Source organism: Anticarsia gemmatalis, chromosome 12, assembly GCF_050436995.1.
Source record: "Anticarsia gemmatalis isolate Benzon Research Colony breed Stoneville strain chromosome 12, ilAntGemm2 primary, whole genome shotgun sequence".
Lineage (NCBI taxonomy): Eukaryota > Metazoa > Arthropoda > Insecta > Lepidoptera > Erebidae > Anticarsia > Anticarsia gemmatalis.
The window spans coordinates 3,593,535-3,611,101 of record NC_134756.1 but is presented as its reverse complement, the minus strand read 5'-3'; the positions used below and the strand labels follow the sequence as shown (position 1 = coordinate 3,611,101).

The 17,567-nt window shown below is 34.9% G+C and overlaps 1 protein-coding gene across 2 annotated transcripts; it reads right to left on the bottom strand.

Annotated features, from left to right (window-relative positions):
• Positions 1-821: 821 nt before the first annotated feature.
• LOC142976939 (uncharacterized) lies at positions 822-16,762 on the bottom strand. Of its 2 annotated transcripts, none has more exons than XM_076120556.1 (16): positions 16,625-16,762; positions 11,974-12,143; positions 11,472-11,632; positions 10,598-10,983; positions 10,106-10,329; positions 9,784-9,886; positions 9,461-9,588; positions 8,901-9,188; positions 8,213-8,497; positions 5,434-5,924; positions 4,785-4,968; positions 4,221-4,416; positions 3,263-4,032; positions 2,746-2,938; positions 2,294-2,404; positions 822-1,985 (listed from the first exon to the last, which is right to left on the bottom strand). In XM_076120556.1, the coding sequence occupies exons 1-16, from the start codon at positions 16,665-16,667 to the stop codon at positions 1,912-1,914; spliced, it is 3,807 nt and encodes a 1,268-aa protein (XP_075976671.1). In that variant the 5' UTR covers positions 16,668-16,762; the 3' UTR covers positions 822-1,911. The 2 variants fall into 2 exon arrangements, with proteins under 2 accessions (XP_075976671.1, XP_075976670.1); XM_076120555.1 differs by lacking the exon at positions 16,625-16,762 and adding an exon at positions 14,732-14,803.
• Between the last annotated feature and the right edge of the window lie 805 nt (positions 16,763-17,567).

The following is a 17,567-nucleotide window of genomic DNA, read 5'->3' as shown; positions in this document are numbered from 1 at the left end:
TGGACTACGAAAATTGTTTAGCCATGTCAAAGGCTTGAACAAATTTGACACTAGCAGAACCAATTACAATACGATAATATAAAATGTTCAAAATTGCTGAAATTATAAAATTTATAGCACTGAAATCGACGTAAAGAAAACGCCTGTAGAAACATTGTGCGCTGAAAAATATACTGTAATATGTAAACAAAACAAAGTTCCAGTCTAGTAAAAAAATAGTAATCTATTGCAGCTATAGATATAATCTTTATGGTTTACTAATAGTAGATTGTTCAGCTAAAGTAGGTTTATGTATTACAAAATACATAATTATATGCAATTATAATTATCTAGCTACGACTGACACCAATAATTTTGACGATACGGGTACTCTATACGGCTTTACGTTCAGACCTTTCGTTTCATTTTGTAGCATTTTTCTATTATTTTATAATTGGACAGATACTAAAACAATTCTCTTTTTATAATATATTTTGTGTAATATATTAATTGTGAATTTCATGCTAACATTTCTCTTATAAAGGAGTATCTCGTAGCCGTGAAACAGTAATGGGCAAAAAAGTTCAACAATGTATTTCGGAGCCCTTCCTATGAAATTATATAACCGTCTGTAAGAGCACTCATCTCCGTGATCACTATTGATTTTCCAGTTTAAATGAGTTTTATTTCATAGCATTAATGTCATTTACAGTAACTTCCAAGATCCGGCTTATTTCATTTAACCCATTACTGCCCCACTGACAGGAAAGGGTCTTTGGACGCTGGCCAAGTGTCGTATATGGACTTAGCAATAATTTCTGGTGATAAGCAAAAACCGAAGGTTCCTTATTATAAGATTTAATTATCAGTATAAATCATTTAATTGTAAACACTTATAAAAATAATACAATGTTAAACTTACAACTAAATAACAATATGATCACAAACTTTATTAATAATAATATTCAAACAATAACGCAAGCCAAAAACAATCATCCAAATCCATTAAAAGTTAAAAAAAGAAATAAGCCCCGAATACAAGTGAAAAAAAAAAACAAATTAAATGTATTTTATTTGAACAGAGGTAAAAAGTGCGCAAGTTAATTTTCCGCGGTTACTAATTTATATGAGGTTAAAATAAACCGGCAAAACACAATTTCACTTATTTACTTAGTTATACGCCCTTAGCTAGAGCCGCTACACGCTATTTTTCAAAATGCCTTTTTTTTAAGTAACATAATGTCTTTATAATTTCGTAACTACGCACGCGCGTTAAAAAATCCCAGGCACAATACATAGCGACCATTGCCACTAACCAAAAAAAAAACAGAAATGGGAATTAGCACCAAATGTTTAAAAAAATCTGTATATCTATAGAATACCATACCCAAATATAAAATTATTTAAGTATGCTTCTGTCAATTGATTCCAAATATTTTTTAGGAAGAGAGTGATACAATACATCTTCATTTAAAGGAAGAAAAAGTAACTGAAGAAAAACGCGTTTTTGCGAGCAACGTGCTTAAAATTTAGGTTTACTGTGTCTATATTTGATAGCAAATAATTTACAAGTAGTTATGTAAACTGTGATAGAAATATATAAAAGAACAATTGTTAATACAGCCTTATATCTTTTGGTCAGAAAAATCGAAACGAATAAATGAACACCCGACAAGCAGTATCGGATAAGCATTCCTATTCTTATACCACGGTTCAAAAGAAATTGTAGTTATATACGAAACAACGATTTTTCTTTTCCGTTGAAGAAGATTTAGCTAATAAGAAGATACCTAGCATGTTCTTCGCAATTTTGCAGCAATTGCTATATTAACGGATCTTGCTATCAATATAGAGTTACACAGAAAACCTACAATGTCGTTTAAAAGTATGTATCATACTTTTCTATCACAATATATCTTCGTTACAATCAATCTATTTGGTCAACACGAACTCTTCAAGCTTCACGTTTAATGCTTTCAGTATCACTTCAGTCTCGAACGGTACCTCTGTAAACAAACACAGATATATTATGTGTTATTCTAAACATTATAAGATCGATTTTGTAAATGGTATATTGCCTAGAAGTCAAATTATTAAAAAAAAATAGAATAGATAAAATAAATCCAATTTTTTTGGCAAATACGATAACGATTTTTAATTTAAAATGTTTAAGCTACATAACAAAATTAGAAAAATATGAAGTCAGTTAGAAAATATTTATACGCAGATCGAAATCGATTTTCTTTTGAATCAAATTATTTCTTATTTATTTTGTAATCTTTGCATGATATTGAAAGAATATAAAACTACTCACCCATATAAAGCCATTCGTCATCGTATCCCGAATCTTTCCTGGACTCCATGATACAAGATCTTAGAGCGTGTAATACACCGTGGGACGAACAGATACCCATCTCACCGCAAGCTGAAATCAAAAAGTAGATTGAGTCTATCTACAAAATAATTTATTTGTTTTAACGTAGGAATTCGATCCCTGACTGCCTTCACAGTTCATTGTACGAGATCCAAAACTTTGATAGAGCAAAAAAAATTTTTTTTTTGATTTAAGCAATGTTGGACTAAAGGTATGTAGAGTGTTTATAGTTAATTTAACCATTAAAATTTAGAGAGGATAATTTTAAAGAGTACTTATTTTATATTGATATTCACAGGGGTATGGCAGCGAAGGTCAGCAATGATTTTTTTCTTGCCATGTGCAGACGTTATTTAGCGACTAAAAACTAGAATACTGCTTAAAATACTCACTCTTAGAGCCGAGCACTCCATTTTCGTTCTTATGGTTATACCGTAGTTTAACTGTGAAGTCTATAGGTATGTCCAGACAGAGCGGTACGTGGTAGTTGAGCGAGCGGTTAGACAACAGCTTGCCGGTCTGCTTGTCGTAGTGCAGGGCCTCACATGTGAAGTAGCCCACACCTTGGATGTAAGCACCTTCCACCTTGCAAATAAAAGGAGAAATCGTTTAGAGTGCAAATAGTGCGACCATACATTTTTAATTAAAGTTTTGTATGCGTATTTTGTAAATGCGATGTGAAATTAATACATAGAGGATGATATTTTTATAGAAATTGTGTTAAGTTACTTTAATAATGGGAGATACCAACGTATAATAGTCTCAGTTGATCATGAGATTTGAGAATTTTTCCGAAGTTCAAATAATATTTAAGATATACTGAGCTTCTGTCTCTCTACTACGTAAAATGGTTCTGGAGGACTGGTGGAGTATCCTACAAAAAAATACAATAAAAGACTCAAGACTCACCTGCCCAACATCCAACTTAGGATTAGCGCTAACACCGACATCCTCCAAAATATTTGCCTTTAGAATCTGGAACCTTCCAGTCAAAATATCCATTTGGACTTCTACAATCGACACAGCAAACGCACTGTAGCCCTTCAGAGCTGGATCAGTATCAGCCATCATGTACAACGCACATAGATCTATTTCATCGTCTCCAGCCTTTTTAATGATTTCTTTCCAAGTAGCTGTTGGCATATCTCTTCGGACCGGAGCTAATCTTGACTTCAATGTCTCACAAGCCTTGATGATCGAATAGCAAACACTCTCAGTAGTAATACTGGAGCCAGAGAACACGTTATTCGCAGACACAAAGGAGTAATGAGGAACAACTTTGACTGATTCTAAAGGAATTCCCAATTCGTAAGCACAGACTTGGGCCGCTTTGGTATTGATGCCTTGTCCCATTTCTATACCTCCTGTGGACACAGTGACGGTACCATCACCTCGGTACACGCTTACTAGAGCTGAATAGTTCCCGTAAAAGACTACAGGGAAGCACATGACGTTCACAGAAATGGCTTTCTTCATCCATCTGTTGCTTTTGTTGAAGTTTTCCACTTCTTTGACGCGGGCTGCGTGGTTGCAGTCTTTCTTTAGAACTTCGATGAGTTCGGGAAGGTCATTGTCTTCAGTTCTCATGTTCTGTGCCCTGACGTCGCCTGGATCTTTTCCCAAATCGTGTGCAATGTGAGCCATTATATGTTCAATGCTCGTGATGCCTTCACAAGTTCCTGTAAATACATATTCTCTTTACTAGGATATTCTGAATGATATAAGACGTAATAGAATCGTAAAGTTGCAATGCAAAATAATCTGTGGTTTTTGCGGATGTTCCTATTTCCACATTATGAATGTGGCTATCACTAATGCAGTCATTTCAATTACCTTTTCGAATAGCACATTCAGACATATAAATTACCTGGTGCCCTAGCGAAGGTGTTGGAGGGTAGGTCAGTGATAACATTGGCAGTCTTGAGGCTCCAGGTCTCAGTGTTGTAGCAGTTAGCGAACCCGCCGGCCGTGAAGTCCAGGATACTCTCGTTGCTCGTACAACCAGAGTCTTCTACCATCATCGCGTCTAAGTATTGGATCTTACCGTTGTCGTCTACACCCACCTTGAAAAACATTAACAAGTTCAGACTACAGCGGTTTATGGGATATTTTTCCAGTAAAAGCACTTTCCTACAGTCGGTACTATCGAGTATCAAAGCTTTGATCTTTAAGATGTACTGAAAATTAGTTTCGAAGGTAATTTCTCGATCGCTAGCCGGTTGGCGAAATTCGATAATGGAAATACTGGTATAATTTTGACAGTGGTTTCCATACATTCGTTGTCACTTTTCTAACGAATAGGTTATCCAACCACTATTTACTTATCTGTGATATTACGTGTCAAAGGAAGCCTCACCCAAAAATTGTTTGTGACTCCGTGTAAGGGTCTGAGCGTGTAGTAAATAATAACATAGTACACACAAGTATTTACCTCGTATTCACATTGAGCCGGGTATCTCCTGCCAGCCATAGTCAAGTTGGTCTGCAGCGGTAGGATCATCCTGCACGGACGGTCCATCTTCTTAGCCACCAAGGCACAGGCAGTGGCACATTGTGCGTTACGACTGATCTTACCGCCGAAACCACCTCCGATACGACGGACTTTTACTACCACCCTGGAATATTGAAGTATGATTAGGCTAAGAAATTAAATATGAATAGGCTAAGAAATTAAAGAAGGGCACTAGTTTAGTTATAATAAATTACTACGCCCGCCATCTAGCAGTGTTGACTAGAAATTATTTGAGATATTTTATTTATTTAAAATCTGTATTCTATTCAGAGAGGACTTGGTACCTATAAGAAGCGACCATGTCGTCCTCGTAGTGCTAAATTCGAGAGATATAACAGTCCTGAATCACACAGTAAAACTTTTTGCACGCGACGTTTTTCAAGCTTTCAAACATAATCAATGGATTTCAATCTTTTGTATTGAACAGACACGTTATTTCCTTCCTTTTCGGAATTAACTAGAGATAATGAAATGAAACATTTAATTCTTAGCGTGTTTCAAGAAGGTAAAATATGAAAAACTTTATTTAACATGTATTAATATTAAAGTAATTAATGTTTTTACTTACTCGCTTTCATGAATAGCCAAAGATCGCGCCACAGCAATCTGCACCAAATCCATCCATTGAGTAGAATCATATACTTCAAGGGTATTATCTACTGGTACGACAACACAGCTCATTGGCTCCAAATAATAATGGTACTGAGCTCCCATTTCGAACACACCTTTGATCACTTTCTTCACATCAGTGCCTCTAGTTTTTGGCTCAATTTTTGCATCTCCAGGTATGTACCTACTACTATCTTTCTTAGCTGCGTCAATTGTTAACACTGGAGCCACAGTACTAACATTTTTATAAGTCACTTTAACTTTCTTAGCACAGTTTGCAGCGAGCCTTTCAGACGTTGCTACAAGTATAGCGATAGGTTGACCGTAGAAACGGATTTTAGTTGCTAGGATTTCTTCCTCAGCAGTTTGTAGTTGAATTCCTGGGAAGGCGAAGGAATTTACGCCGGGAATGTCTTTCGCCGTGAATATGGCTAGAACGCCTTCTATCGACTAAAATAAAAAAAAAAACAGAAAATCAATTTTAGGCTTGTCCCGCAACAGGGCAAAGGTCTCCTGCCGGAATGAGAAAGGGTTAGGCCTCGAGTCGACCATGAGGAACTAGATTTTTCGTGCGTGCAATGTGTGGAGAAACAGCTCCAATCCTCTAATATGAAGCGTGTGGAGCAACAGCTCTACACGCTTCAAATTAGAGTGAAATAAATGAGCCGTGATTTTCAAAAACAGTAGCACGAGTTTATTCCGATGTGTAAATTAGTATATTGGTTTTTGCATGAAAGAATAACAAACGTGGTCACAAATTCTTACGCTTAAAATATTTGTAGGATGTTAACACACTTTGTGTCTCGAATGTGTTTAGGATTCAAGTTTTGTGTATCAACCATAAAGTATAACTCAACTATTTATTTACTATTTTTGGAACTAAGTACATAGAGAGGTCACAATATTATAATAACAATTATGTTTTTAAGTACCTACATGTTGATTCAATTGCGTGGAAAATTGGAATGACTTTGTTAACAGCAGTGTTTGAAAAGGTGGTCACTAATTAAACCAAGTATCTAATTTATAAATAGTGCCTTGTCATGGCACATTTTGGGAACACGAAATACTTTCCATTTATAGGAACTAACTCGAACTAATTGAACTGGCGACTGCATCCAAGAGTAAAAAGTCTGAGTGGTTAATTTCATCAAAATCGACGCAGATGTTTTGTGTGACGGAGTAGCAATTATTATACATCTATCCTTTCAACCCAAATAAATTTGCGTATTTATAGTAACAGGCAGAATACGAAAAGAAAAACGTATGAAAAAATAAGAGATAGAAAAATTACCAGTAGGTACATCTAACACTAACTCACTTAGTTACTTGACTTATAATCTAGTTTTTAACAAAGAGAGACGGAAAAAGTATTTTAGTTGCAGTTTTTCCGATGAAATATTGGAAATATTAATGCAGAATCAATCGCAAAATTCCTGAAGGCAACTAATTTTCCTTCAAAAGTTTTTGAGACTAAAAACCATATGTTTGAGAGAAAATAAAGAATTAATACAATAGATATGGCAATTTATTTCGTTTTCATGGAGTTTTAACAGCTGCTATTCTTTTATTCGTCATTTATACAGAATGAATAAATTATATCGACACGTTTTTGCGTAATGTACTTTTAAAATGCAAGTCATTGGAGTATTTTTTCCTGTGTCTCTTTAATAATAAGTTAAAATGTCGATATTATCGATAACTAATAATTAACTGCACGAGGTCTTCATCGGAAAAATAGTTGCCCCGAGAATTCTTTGAATCTCGGCAGTTATAATAATTATTGATGTCCTTCATTTCTAGTTTGTAAAAGGTCTCGGGATAGAGAATCTCTTTAATAAATTCATAAATAAAAACACTACTAACATTTTATTTATATGACACTTTTTCGAAGTACGTAAACGAAGTCACGGGAAGACGCTAGGTTTAGATAAAACTACTGAATTAGGTCAGGTTATGATTGCATAAGAAATTTTGAAACATGCTTCTTCAAGTCATGATATTGCGATCCAAAATAAAATAACTTGCCTAACGGATTGCATACTAATAAAGATTTTTTGATTTGAGAATGATTTCATAAAAACTTGACGTTCTAATGGATCTAGACGCAAAAAAGTATCTAAAATGATTGAGCAACGTAATATGTGTTAGTAGTTCAAAAACTTTCTAATTAAGAAATATGCATGTTAAAACTTAAATGAACACTCGGACATGGCCAGCGTGGTGGACTCAGGGCCTAACCCTTTCTTCTTTCGGGTGAGACCTATGCCCGGCAGTGGGACAATAATTCCACGTCGATAAAATAATGTGGGGAGATCCTCCCCACATTTATCGACGTGGTGTCAGCTAACGTGGGTTAAAAAGCCTTTATGTCTGCGAAATAAGGACCGGGTGTTATTAATTCCATTCGCATCGGCTCGGCTTGGACGATGCGTCGCAACGGACCATCGGCGTTATACCAAGTAATGTAGTGACAATAAATGCCCCTAACGGGATATAAAAATCTTAAAATGCGAAAAAGCTATGATAAAATCAACGAAATGTGGAGCCAGGAGATAAAGGGCCTTAATTCAAAAGCTCTTAATGAATTCCACTCAAACAACCTAATGAATGAAAAACAAAATATGTACCTAGCTAACTACACTACTACACTACACTAACTTTATAAGTGGAGACAACGTGTCTCAATTGGAAGGTTTTCAAACAAATGTAGTAAGTATTAAAGAGAATCCACTTACCATAATATCATCAACATCAATAGTATCAACTTCTCCTCCATGTACAGTGGAGAGTACAAAAGCACCGAACACTTGTCCAGGGTGTGCGGGGAGGTCGTTCACGAACCTCGCCTCTCCAGCCGCCTGGATTTCAGCCTCCAGCTTAGATATCGGCTGGTTTAACGGATATAGTGATGGGTCTGATTGGAAGTCCGGAGTTCCTTTAGAAACTGTACGATTGACCAGTTCTCCTCCAGAAGTGTACTTGCTTAGTGCTATGCCGGTTGGGCAGATGTTGAGGATGAACTGTGGAGATTAAATTGTTGGTTAAAAATTGTTGTAGTGCTGTAAATGAAATAATAATGGTTTTTGATCGGTTATTTAGAAAAGGATATGAATAGATTATTATTAGGATGGTGACTTTAAAAATATATGCTGTTACCGTTGACGATATTTAGAAAAATATGTAAAAAGAAAATGTAAATTCAGAAATGGGTAAGTATGTAATATTGTCGTCAAAAACAGTTGCCGAGCTTTATCAACGGTTAACAAACATGTAGAATATAAAATTTAAGGTCACTACATAATATTTTAAACATAATGTGTGTATACCTATTAATCCGACAAAAAACTGTTTGATGAAGATAACCGAAGTTTTCATTTATCTACGTATAATTTTCGATTTTGAAAACTGATAGCAACTCCTTACCTTATAAAACAATCCAAGTCCCAACTTCTTCCTAGCAGCTGGGCTCTGTTCACCAGCTATCTCAATAGCGATCAGCTCATCATCCAACACCTTAATAGCTTGTTGAAGAACATCATCATTGAACACATTCTTGCCAATCAAGAAATTCTCCAAATTAGTAGCGTGGATGAACTTAGGGTCTATATTCCCGTACACTATGCGGGCACTTACGATCTCATTGTTAGCATTTAGTTCGACTAAGAAAGCCGCGTTTACCACGGCTAATGCGTTTTGGTTTCGCGGCATAATCTGAAATGACGTCATAATATAAGGTGTTGAAAATATGTATAACAGAAAAATTGCACGTGTAAAATTTTCGTGGTCGTATTTAGTAAAATGTTTTATCTTTTTAAAAAAAAAATTAAAGTAGGATTATTTGAAATATATACGAGTGCATTATTAGAAAACAAGATAATGCTATTTTTTTAAATAAAAAATTGCACAAAAGAAAATTTACGTACTACAAAATATTTTATAAAATTTTGTGTTTTTCTCTAAGATAGATAATATAAAAATAATACCTTATAACTCCTGTAGTAATGTGAGCTACTTAGCGGTGGAATTTCAATATTCACCATTAGACTACCCATCATGTCATAATTGAGGAATTCCGTTAATTTCAAAGTTGTCATCTGTCCTTGGCTGTTACCTTTGGAAAGAAAACAAGAAACCGTTTTAGAGAAGCACTACTAACTTTAGTACAGACTCAAAAATTAAAGGAAATCGACGCAAATGTCTCTTTCTTCGAAAAAACAAACGATTCAAGCTAAATCAAGTTTATGATACAACCAGCTGCTAAATGAGTTTCAAAGGAATTTAGGTATCAAGTTTAAAGGCTACTTACGAACAGTAACGACGGCGCCAACGCATTCAAGAATGAGGAACAAATCTGAGTGGTAGGTAGGTACAGCTCGCTTGTACATTAGATTACCAGCTATTGAACCAATCTGTGAATGAAAACTTTGAAATGAAAAAGTGAAATTAAATGACAAAATAATAACCGTTCCGGTATGATGATTTGCAAATTACCAGTTCTTGAAGATCCTCATGCAGTCTCCAACTCGTATTTAGCCTACGTGTAACCCAATGCAACGGGAAGAAGCCGTTTGTAAGCAGTTGGACAGCCTAAACTAAAATTTTCTAATAAAATCGATTATTATACCAACCTTTCTAACAGGCATGTTAGCAACCACTTCAATATGTTTCACGAACTCAGCCAAATAAGCGAATTCGCTCTTAGTCTTAGCTGTCTCTTTGAAGATCTTCATGGCATCTTCCAAGGACACATTAGCACCCAGAACCATATTCTGGTCAAATTCAACGGTCTTTAGGGACTTTACTTCACTGATGTCTATCAATATTCTGGGGTATTCAAAGTTTTCGACGATACCTTAAACATGAGTGAAAAATTAAAGGAAACTGAATCTTAAATGTATTGATCTGTGGAGTAGTAGCTTTTCCGCAATATCAGTTCGAACAAACGTTAGTCAGATCCAAGATGACTTGGATATGACTAGTATTGAAATAAATATGAAGAAGAAGATGAACAAAACGATAATTTAGATGCATGTAATGCATTGAATTATGTAATTATTATTTGGCTGTGTGTCATTATGATTTAATCTGGACCTAGTGTACTAGACTTTTTCTTGCCTTACCTTTTCCAGTATTTCCATCTACAAACATATAAGAATCAACGCCATGTTTGTTCAAGATATCAAATATTTCAGGCTGATCGAACACTTTGAAGAACTTATACTTTCCAAAGTCCAAAGCGATGGATTTCTCAGCTCTAGCCTCTTCAATCACACTCCAGTCACTACCCTCACTCTTGATAGAACACTTTCTATCGCAGATTTTGCCGGGGTTCTTCGCACATAAGCTTAGTTCTTCGATATCACGGACTTTCTGACAAAGTTCTGGGGTAGCGTCGGTGGCAAATGAATGGATTGTCTCCATGATTGGTCTGAAGCCTGTACATCTGCATGTGTTGCAGGCAAAAGACTTTTCTAGTTCCTCCATTGTGAGGTTTTTGTCTCTTAAACTGGAAAGGAAGAATATACCTGACTATTTGCGATTTGAGAACCATTTTGTTTACTGAATGTGAAAGTTTGTATTGAAAATAATAAAGTATGCTATCATTTGCTTTCTATTAATTATTCGAAATAGCTTAATCTACATTTAAGGATATAGAAAATTATATTGTTGCACTAGCAATTATATATTTACATATTAAGTACCTACGTAGGTAGTTGATATTACAGTAATTATTTTGAAAACCAGACTACGTCAATAAATAAAAAGCATTATCGCTCGACAACGTAATAATTATCATTAAAAAAGTGGAACATACAATGCATTTTTAACACAAAATAAAATAATCGCATGCTTTAATTTCGACACAAAATGAAGAAAAAATGATATCATATTGTTAATTTGCTCAATTGAAATATCTTTAACATTTGTCACACAGACAATTGTATCCAGCAATATAAAATAAAAGTTAATCAAAAACATAAAAGTATTTCTTACCTGGACAAATGCATCACCCATCCCGGAGTACAGTATCCACACTGAGTGCCGTTGAACGCCACCAGACGCTTCTGCACCTCACTGTACCCGTCCTTGCGGTTGCCCACTCCTTCCACCGTCGTGATCTCCCAACCATGGCATGAGAATACCAGCACTAGGCACTAGAAGAAGGAAGAATTGCGTTAGGATTATTTTTTTGGTAGCTAGCCGCGAGCAACCTAAGAAGAACCTATAATAGTTGTATTCATTCTGAATGGATTCCATGATAATTTTGTAAGGCGCTTTTGAAACTTAAGTATAGCTGGCAAGTTATTCGAAAGTTTAACTTTTTGTGTATACAGATATTCAAAGAGACTACCGGAATACGTAGTCTTGTTCTCTAGGAACCATAATTTTACAAATAATTGCAGAGTCTGCCAAATCATATTATTTTGAATAAATAATGAACTCTCAATGGCGTCGTAGTTTTTTCACCAGACTATCATAAATTTCCATCACTTACCGAATTTACAGAGAAGACCTCAACTTGTCCACTGGTGCAACGTTTAGCGCGCACCATGACGATACAAGAGCCACAGCCTCCTTCATGACACATCGCCTTCGTGCCCGTCAGACCCAGCGTGTACCGCAGGTACGCGTTCAGACTCGTGTCTCGAGGCAGGGAGTCGTCCGCTGTTGAACAAAAGAATAAAGTCAAGATGTTGATACAAAATGTAAGAAAATCAACAATCTATTTTTATACCCGTAGGTTAATTTCCAGACCCAAGCTGATGACGAGTATAAATCATACATAAACAATTCATTTGGTTTTGCGAGGGTGTTATTAAAGTTACAAAATAATTAAACGAGTGATATTACGGCAATTCCCGACCTCATTTTATGGCCTGTTTCAGTATTACCTATCGTTAGTAAGAGATGGAAATCTATTCTAGTTAGTGTTACATCTATTAAAACCTTTTAAAGTTCATAATCTACCTAGGCTTATAGGTAGCTGGTACATCATAAGTGAAAACAGTAGGTACGGCATTGAAACGAGCCGTCAGTGAGCCGTAGATGTAGATAGGTAATACGCAAAAGATAGATTATGTTTGTACTTAAGCTAAGTAGGTATTAGTGCAGTTGTTTTATCTCTGCTCTTGAACTAATAAAACTTACAGCCTGTAATTTAAACAAACAAGAGCTGCAATCTTCCGACTTTATCTATAATCTATTTTGTAAACAGTAAACTATACCTAAGTTATACGGGGATCGTGCATAATTGAATATAGTGATATAATATGACGATAGTATCAACCATTCTATAGCACGATTCTGTACATTCGACACTTTCGTGAATCGAGAGTTTGACATTTAAAATGTACTGCAAAAAGTTTCTACGACTTCCACTAGAGGCGCTGAACCGATTGTTATACTTACAACATTTAATTTTTTCGATAGTGGTAGAGAATCGAGGTACTGGACTACTAAAGAAACGTAGTGACATAACTGAAGGCAAATTCGAGTTGATTTTCCGAGCCCCTAGAGAGAAGGCCCCTAATCTGTGAGAGTCACAAAGACCCAAAGAGCCATGGACCAACGAGACTGTGGTTACGCCACAGTTAGTCTGTAAAATAAATATCTAACAATCTAGCTGAAAATACGATTACGTACCCGTGCAGAACAATTCCCATATAATAAATGTTAGTACTTACGTCTGACAAGAACATCATAATACATAACAACAATATACCCATAGTTATGCCATAAGTACATAGTAAATGCATGCCATAACAAACCTAAGGTAACAACTTAATGAACAGTGGGTTGTTTAGTAATCGTCCTACGGATTGTGTATGCATTTTTCGCTATTTACTAAGCCAATTATGTTGCAAAAGTTGAATGAAATGATTTGATGAGTTCATGTGAAATCTGTGACATGCGTTGTGTTTGGCTGACTAAGGGCCAGTTCCACAGCTTAGACAAGTGTCGGATATCCTATCTGACAGATAAAGTAGTTTTAAGTGTGACAGCAATGAACAACATTATGATACTTATTCTGAATTGGTAAAACCGACCGGCGCCGGCGGCCATTAAAATCACGTAGTTTATAGGCCTTAGGTAAAAGATAAGAACATAGATAAAAGATTTAAGAAATCGTAAATATTACCTTTTGATATAAATACACTTGTAAGTAATGCACTCAATGATAACAAAAATATAAAAATAGTTTACCTAATGGTTTTCACGAAAAGCACATTTCAAGATAAGTAAAGCTAAATGCACACGAAATTAATACTGTTAATGCCGTTGCAAATATTTGCAATATTGTTACGACATTATCACTAGATGTATTTAAGGAGACATTAAATATTGCATTAAAAGCCAAATAAAAAGTGTTAAACTAAAATGAAACAGGAAAACAGCGTTCCCTCGTAAATGGAACGTCTAAATAGATATTAGTTTTTTTTTTAATTGCTTGAGCATAAAGGTCAGAGGCAACTAATAAAGATTTTTATTGATATGTAAAAAGTTAATGTGTTTAAACTTTTAAATGTGTTATAAAAACTTAGTGGTAAATTGTACATTTATACCATTATCCATACTAAAGTTTGTATGTTTACCATTAAATCACGCAAAAGCGTTGTCGATAGCTACCAGATATATAATTTCTATATTAGATAACTTGTAATCTAAGATTTAAAAGCCACGGCTGATATACATAGACAAAGTCGTGGCCAGTATCTAACGTCCATGTTTCATCTTTAAATTTTTTACATAGGTACATCATACAAAGACTTTTTTCTACAAGGGATGTGTACCCAAAGACTGAACACCTGAATACGATGCTCGTAAGCGATATATTTTAGGTTTACTTTTAATAAAGGTATTACGTGCTTGCTTATCTAGGCAGGTATCATATTGTAATAATTGTATCTCGTTAATTTCTAGCAACCTAAAATCTTAAAATTGTAAAAAAATACGCCCACAGATCTCTTAACAATGAAGAGTCGAATTAAAAAGAAAACATTCGCATAAATAAACAGACTGTGTTATTAATAAACTATCTCATAAATCTAGAATAGTTGATCAATCCATTATGTCGTCTGGCTGGAAATAAAAATAAAAACCTATATTTTTTAAGCCCTAATTCAATTTTCAAATTTTAAATAGGTATGCGTTCGTCATATTTTGTGAAAAAAGGCTGCCGGTGTCTAATTAAACAGGAAGAGGTTCTAAATTGACAACAGATAACACAGATTTGAAATAAATAGATTTCCTACCTCTACATTTCTGTCCGTTAACAGTGAACTCGATCTTACACGCCATGTCTATCACTTGCAAAGCCTTCTGCCTGACTGAATGACTAAAGTTTTGACGTAGGTATGTTTCGAGCCTCTCATTTGTTTTGTTTATTTACTGAGTGCATGAACGAAATGAAATGGCATTTTCAGACATTACTTAGATGTGACGTTATTGCATATAATTTTATGACTGTGTCAATGATAAAGAATATTTAATTGTCGTACCTACGGAACGTATTTATTAGACTAGGAACATTTCCTTTGCTCGACAAACTCAATACCTACTCAATAGTCTTATGAATAGGGAACCTATGTAGTGTTTTTGGAAAAGAGTTTCTAAAAGGATTGCCTTTCACGTTGCGATTTGAAAGATTTCAACTTAGCCCGTTTCTGCAATTAGGTACCCCGTGGAACAAAATATTGAGCGCTAAATTGATTATTTACTGAAGTATGAAATCAATCTTAAATGTCAATCTTATGAAGGAATTCTACAACATGTAGCGTAGTATTACTTAAAATTAGGTTTTCAGTAAAAGTAATTTGAAGAGGATGTTTTGACATTTCTAAAGAATTTTAATATAACATTTTCTGTTCGCGTAAACTGAATTAAATTAGTTTTTTTTGACGTTGAAATGTTGTTAAATCGAACAGCTCACATTTCGTCATAACAGTTGCTGATATTGGTGTTTTGCACACCACGTCTCACTTAATAAAACATTCAAGAATACAGCTGTCCACTTATTGTTCAAAATTAAGAAAAGACAATCATATCGAGTGAAGGAACTTTTCTGTAAAACGTGACTCAGTCAGGTATATCTAATTGATATTATAGCGCGCAAATCAGCGAATAAATGCCATGACAATTCGCGTCAATTGAGTAGGTCCTAAGTAACAAAACAATATAGGAACATTATATACGTATGTATAATAGGTATTATACGTATATTTTTTTTCTGCGACGCAAAACCTCGTGATGAAAATATGCATGCCTAAGAGTCCTTTATCTCACTTCTTCAAGATACACAATATCCCAAACCAGAATTTTGCTGCTGTAATTAACTCAAGGCCTTTAATTATATTTAAAATATTGTATGGGGCTCTAAATCAAAATATCGAAACCAGACACTTAAACCACAAGCAAATCTCAATTTCACACGAATGAAAATCCGCTGTTGAATAAAACATCAGGCAATTTAAGCATTATGCAGTTTCATAAAATGTTTAATTACTGAGAAAAACATAAGAATACTTTTAGGCTTTAATGATTATATCACAATGCATTGTGCAACAGTTTGACTGAAGTTGAATGCACTTAACTTGTAACACACTGATTCACGCACTGCTGTTATCAATAACATCCTATTCACGATCCTTAAGAATGAAAGAAAAATTAACCCTGTTACTCCAGTCCTAGAACATACTATGATTAGTTTTCTTTTACAAATAAATTAATAACCGATAAGGGTAGCTACGACAGACAGAGAGATCCTATCCTACAATCCTATAATTGCGAAACTTTGTGAGAACTGCTGTACGGATTGGACGAGTTCACAGATAGTTTATAACCTGGATTTACACAGGATACTTTTTACCCCTGGGAAATCTTTTCACGCGGATGTCGCGTCGCGGCGATGATGTCGCGGGTAGTATCTAGTATTCTTCTAAGCTAATCATTTACCGGCTGGTGAAGAGTTAAATATATATATATTTTTTAATACTTCTTCTGATCCTGAATCTACTTTGTACCTATTGCGAATACGTACTTCGTTGTCACATAAAATTGCCGCCACGCGATTTCAAAAACAAGTTCTCATTTATCTCTCAATAAATCAAAAGATAGCACAATTTTCTTCTTAATTGTTGAAATCTCACCTGTACATTTTGTCCCGTTTACAGTAAACTCAACAGTAGTCATGACTTGCACTTATGGAAACCGTCGCAACAATATTCAATCGTTCGATGGAACATCTGTTTTATTTGAAGCACAGCATCTACGTCACAGCCGAAAGTCACGTATGCCATTGATTCTGTGAACCAAAAAAGTATTAAATGTAGGCACTAGTAGAACAAGGAGGGTAAACTATTTAAGTTGATTACTTTTAGAAGATACCTATCTAGACCAAAAACAATTAAAACTAACAACTAACCTACAAACAAGGAAGGAGGTGTTCAGTTCTACCCTACGCTTTTAACGTGCATGTGGACTTAAGACGCTTATTGAAAGGTTGCATGAACTTTATTTAGTTTCCATAATCCTACGCAACAAAGAGATGTCGGGATACAGTCTTTAGCAACTTATAAAACTCTTAATCTCAGCATCTACCCATATTTCCATACGGCTGGATATTTCAACACCTTACAACGCACGCATATCTATCAAGTAGAGATGGGTAGGTAGAGCTTACACATTACGTAGCTTACAGACGTAGCGGATAGTAGTTCCTTCCTTTGTATTGTATACATAATAATATGTATAGTATGTAGGTTCTTAGCCCAGGATAAGCTCCATCGTCGGGAAAAAGTGTCGTTATCTTAGATAAGATATACCGAACTAACTGATGTGCCCAAAACTAACAACAAACCCATAAAGTATTTTAGTACATACCTACTTATGCAGTAGCAATGCCCTTAACTAAACAAGTAACGCACATACATTTTTAGTTACATAAATCTAGAAAGTACTAAACAACTTTTATGCAATAAACTAATTAATAATAACAAAAAACTGTTAAGTAATACCTAGATAAATAATTTAAACAGTTGGAGATTTAGGTATATAAGAGAAGATATTGATATTGGAACTCACTAAATTCAT

Bases quoted from the DNA above. Each gene is read 5' to 3' on its own strand.
- LOC142976939 (XM_076120555.1), bottom strand. From the start codon at position 14,777: ATGGCGTGTAAGATCGAGTTCACTGTTAACGGACAGAAATGTAGAG. The intron at 10,330-10,597 runs GTAAGGCAAGAA...CTCATGTTTAAG, and splicing joins AGATGGAAATACTGGAAAAG to GTATCGTCGAAAACTTTGAA. The intron at 4,033-4,220 runs GTAATTTATATG...ATGTATTTACAG, and splicing joins CACCTTCGCTAGGGCACCAG to GAACTTGTGAAGGCATCACG.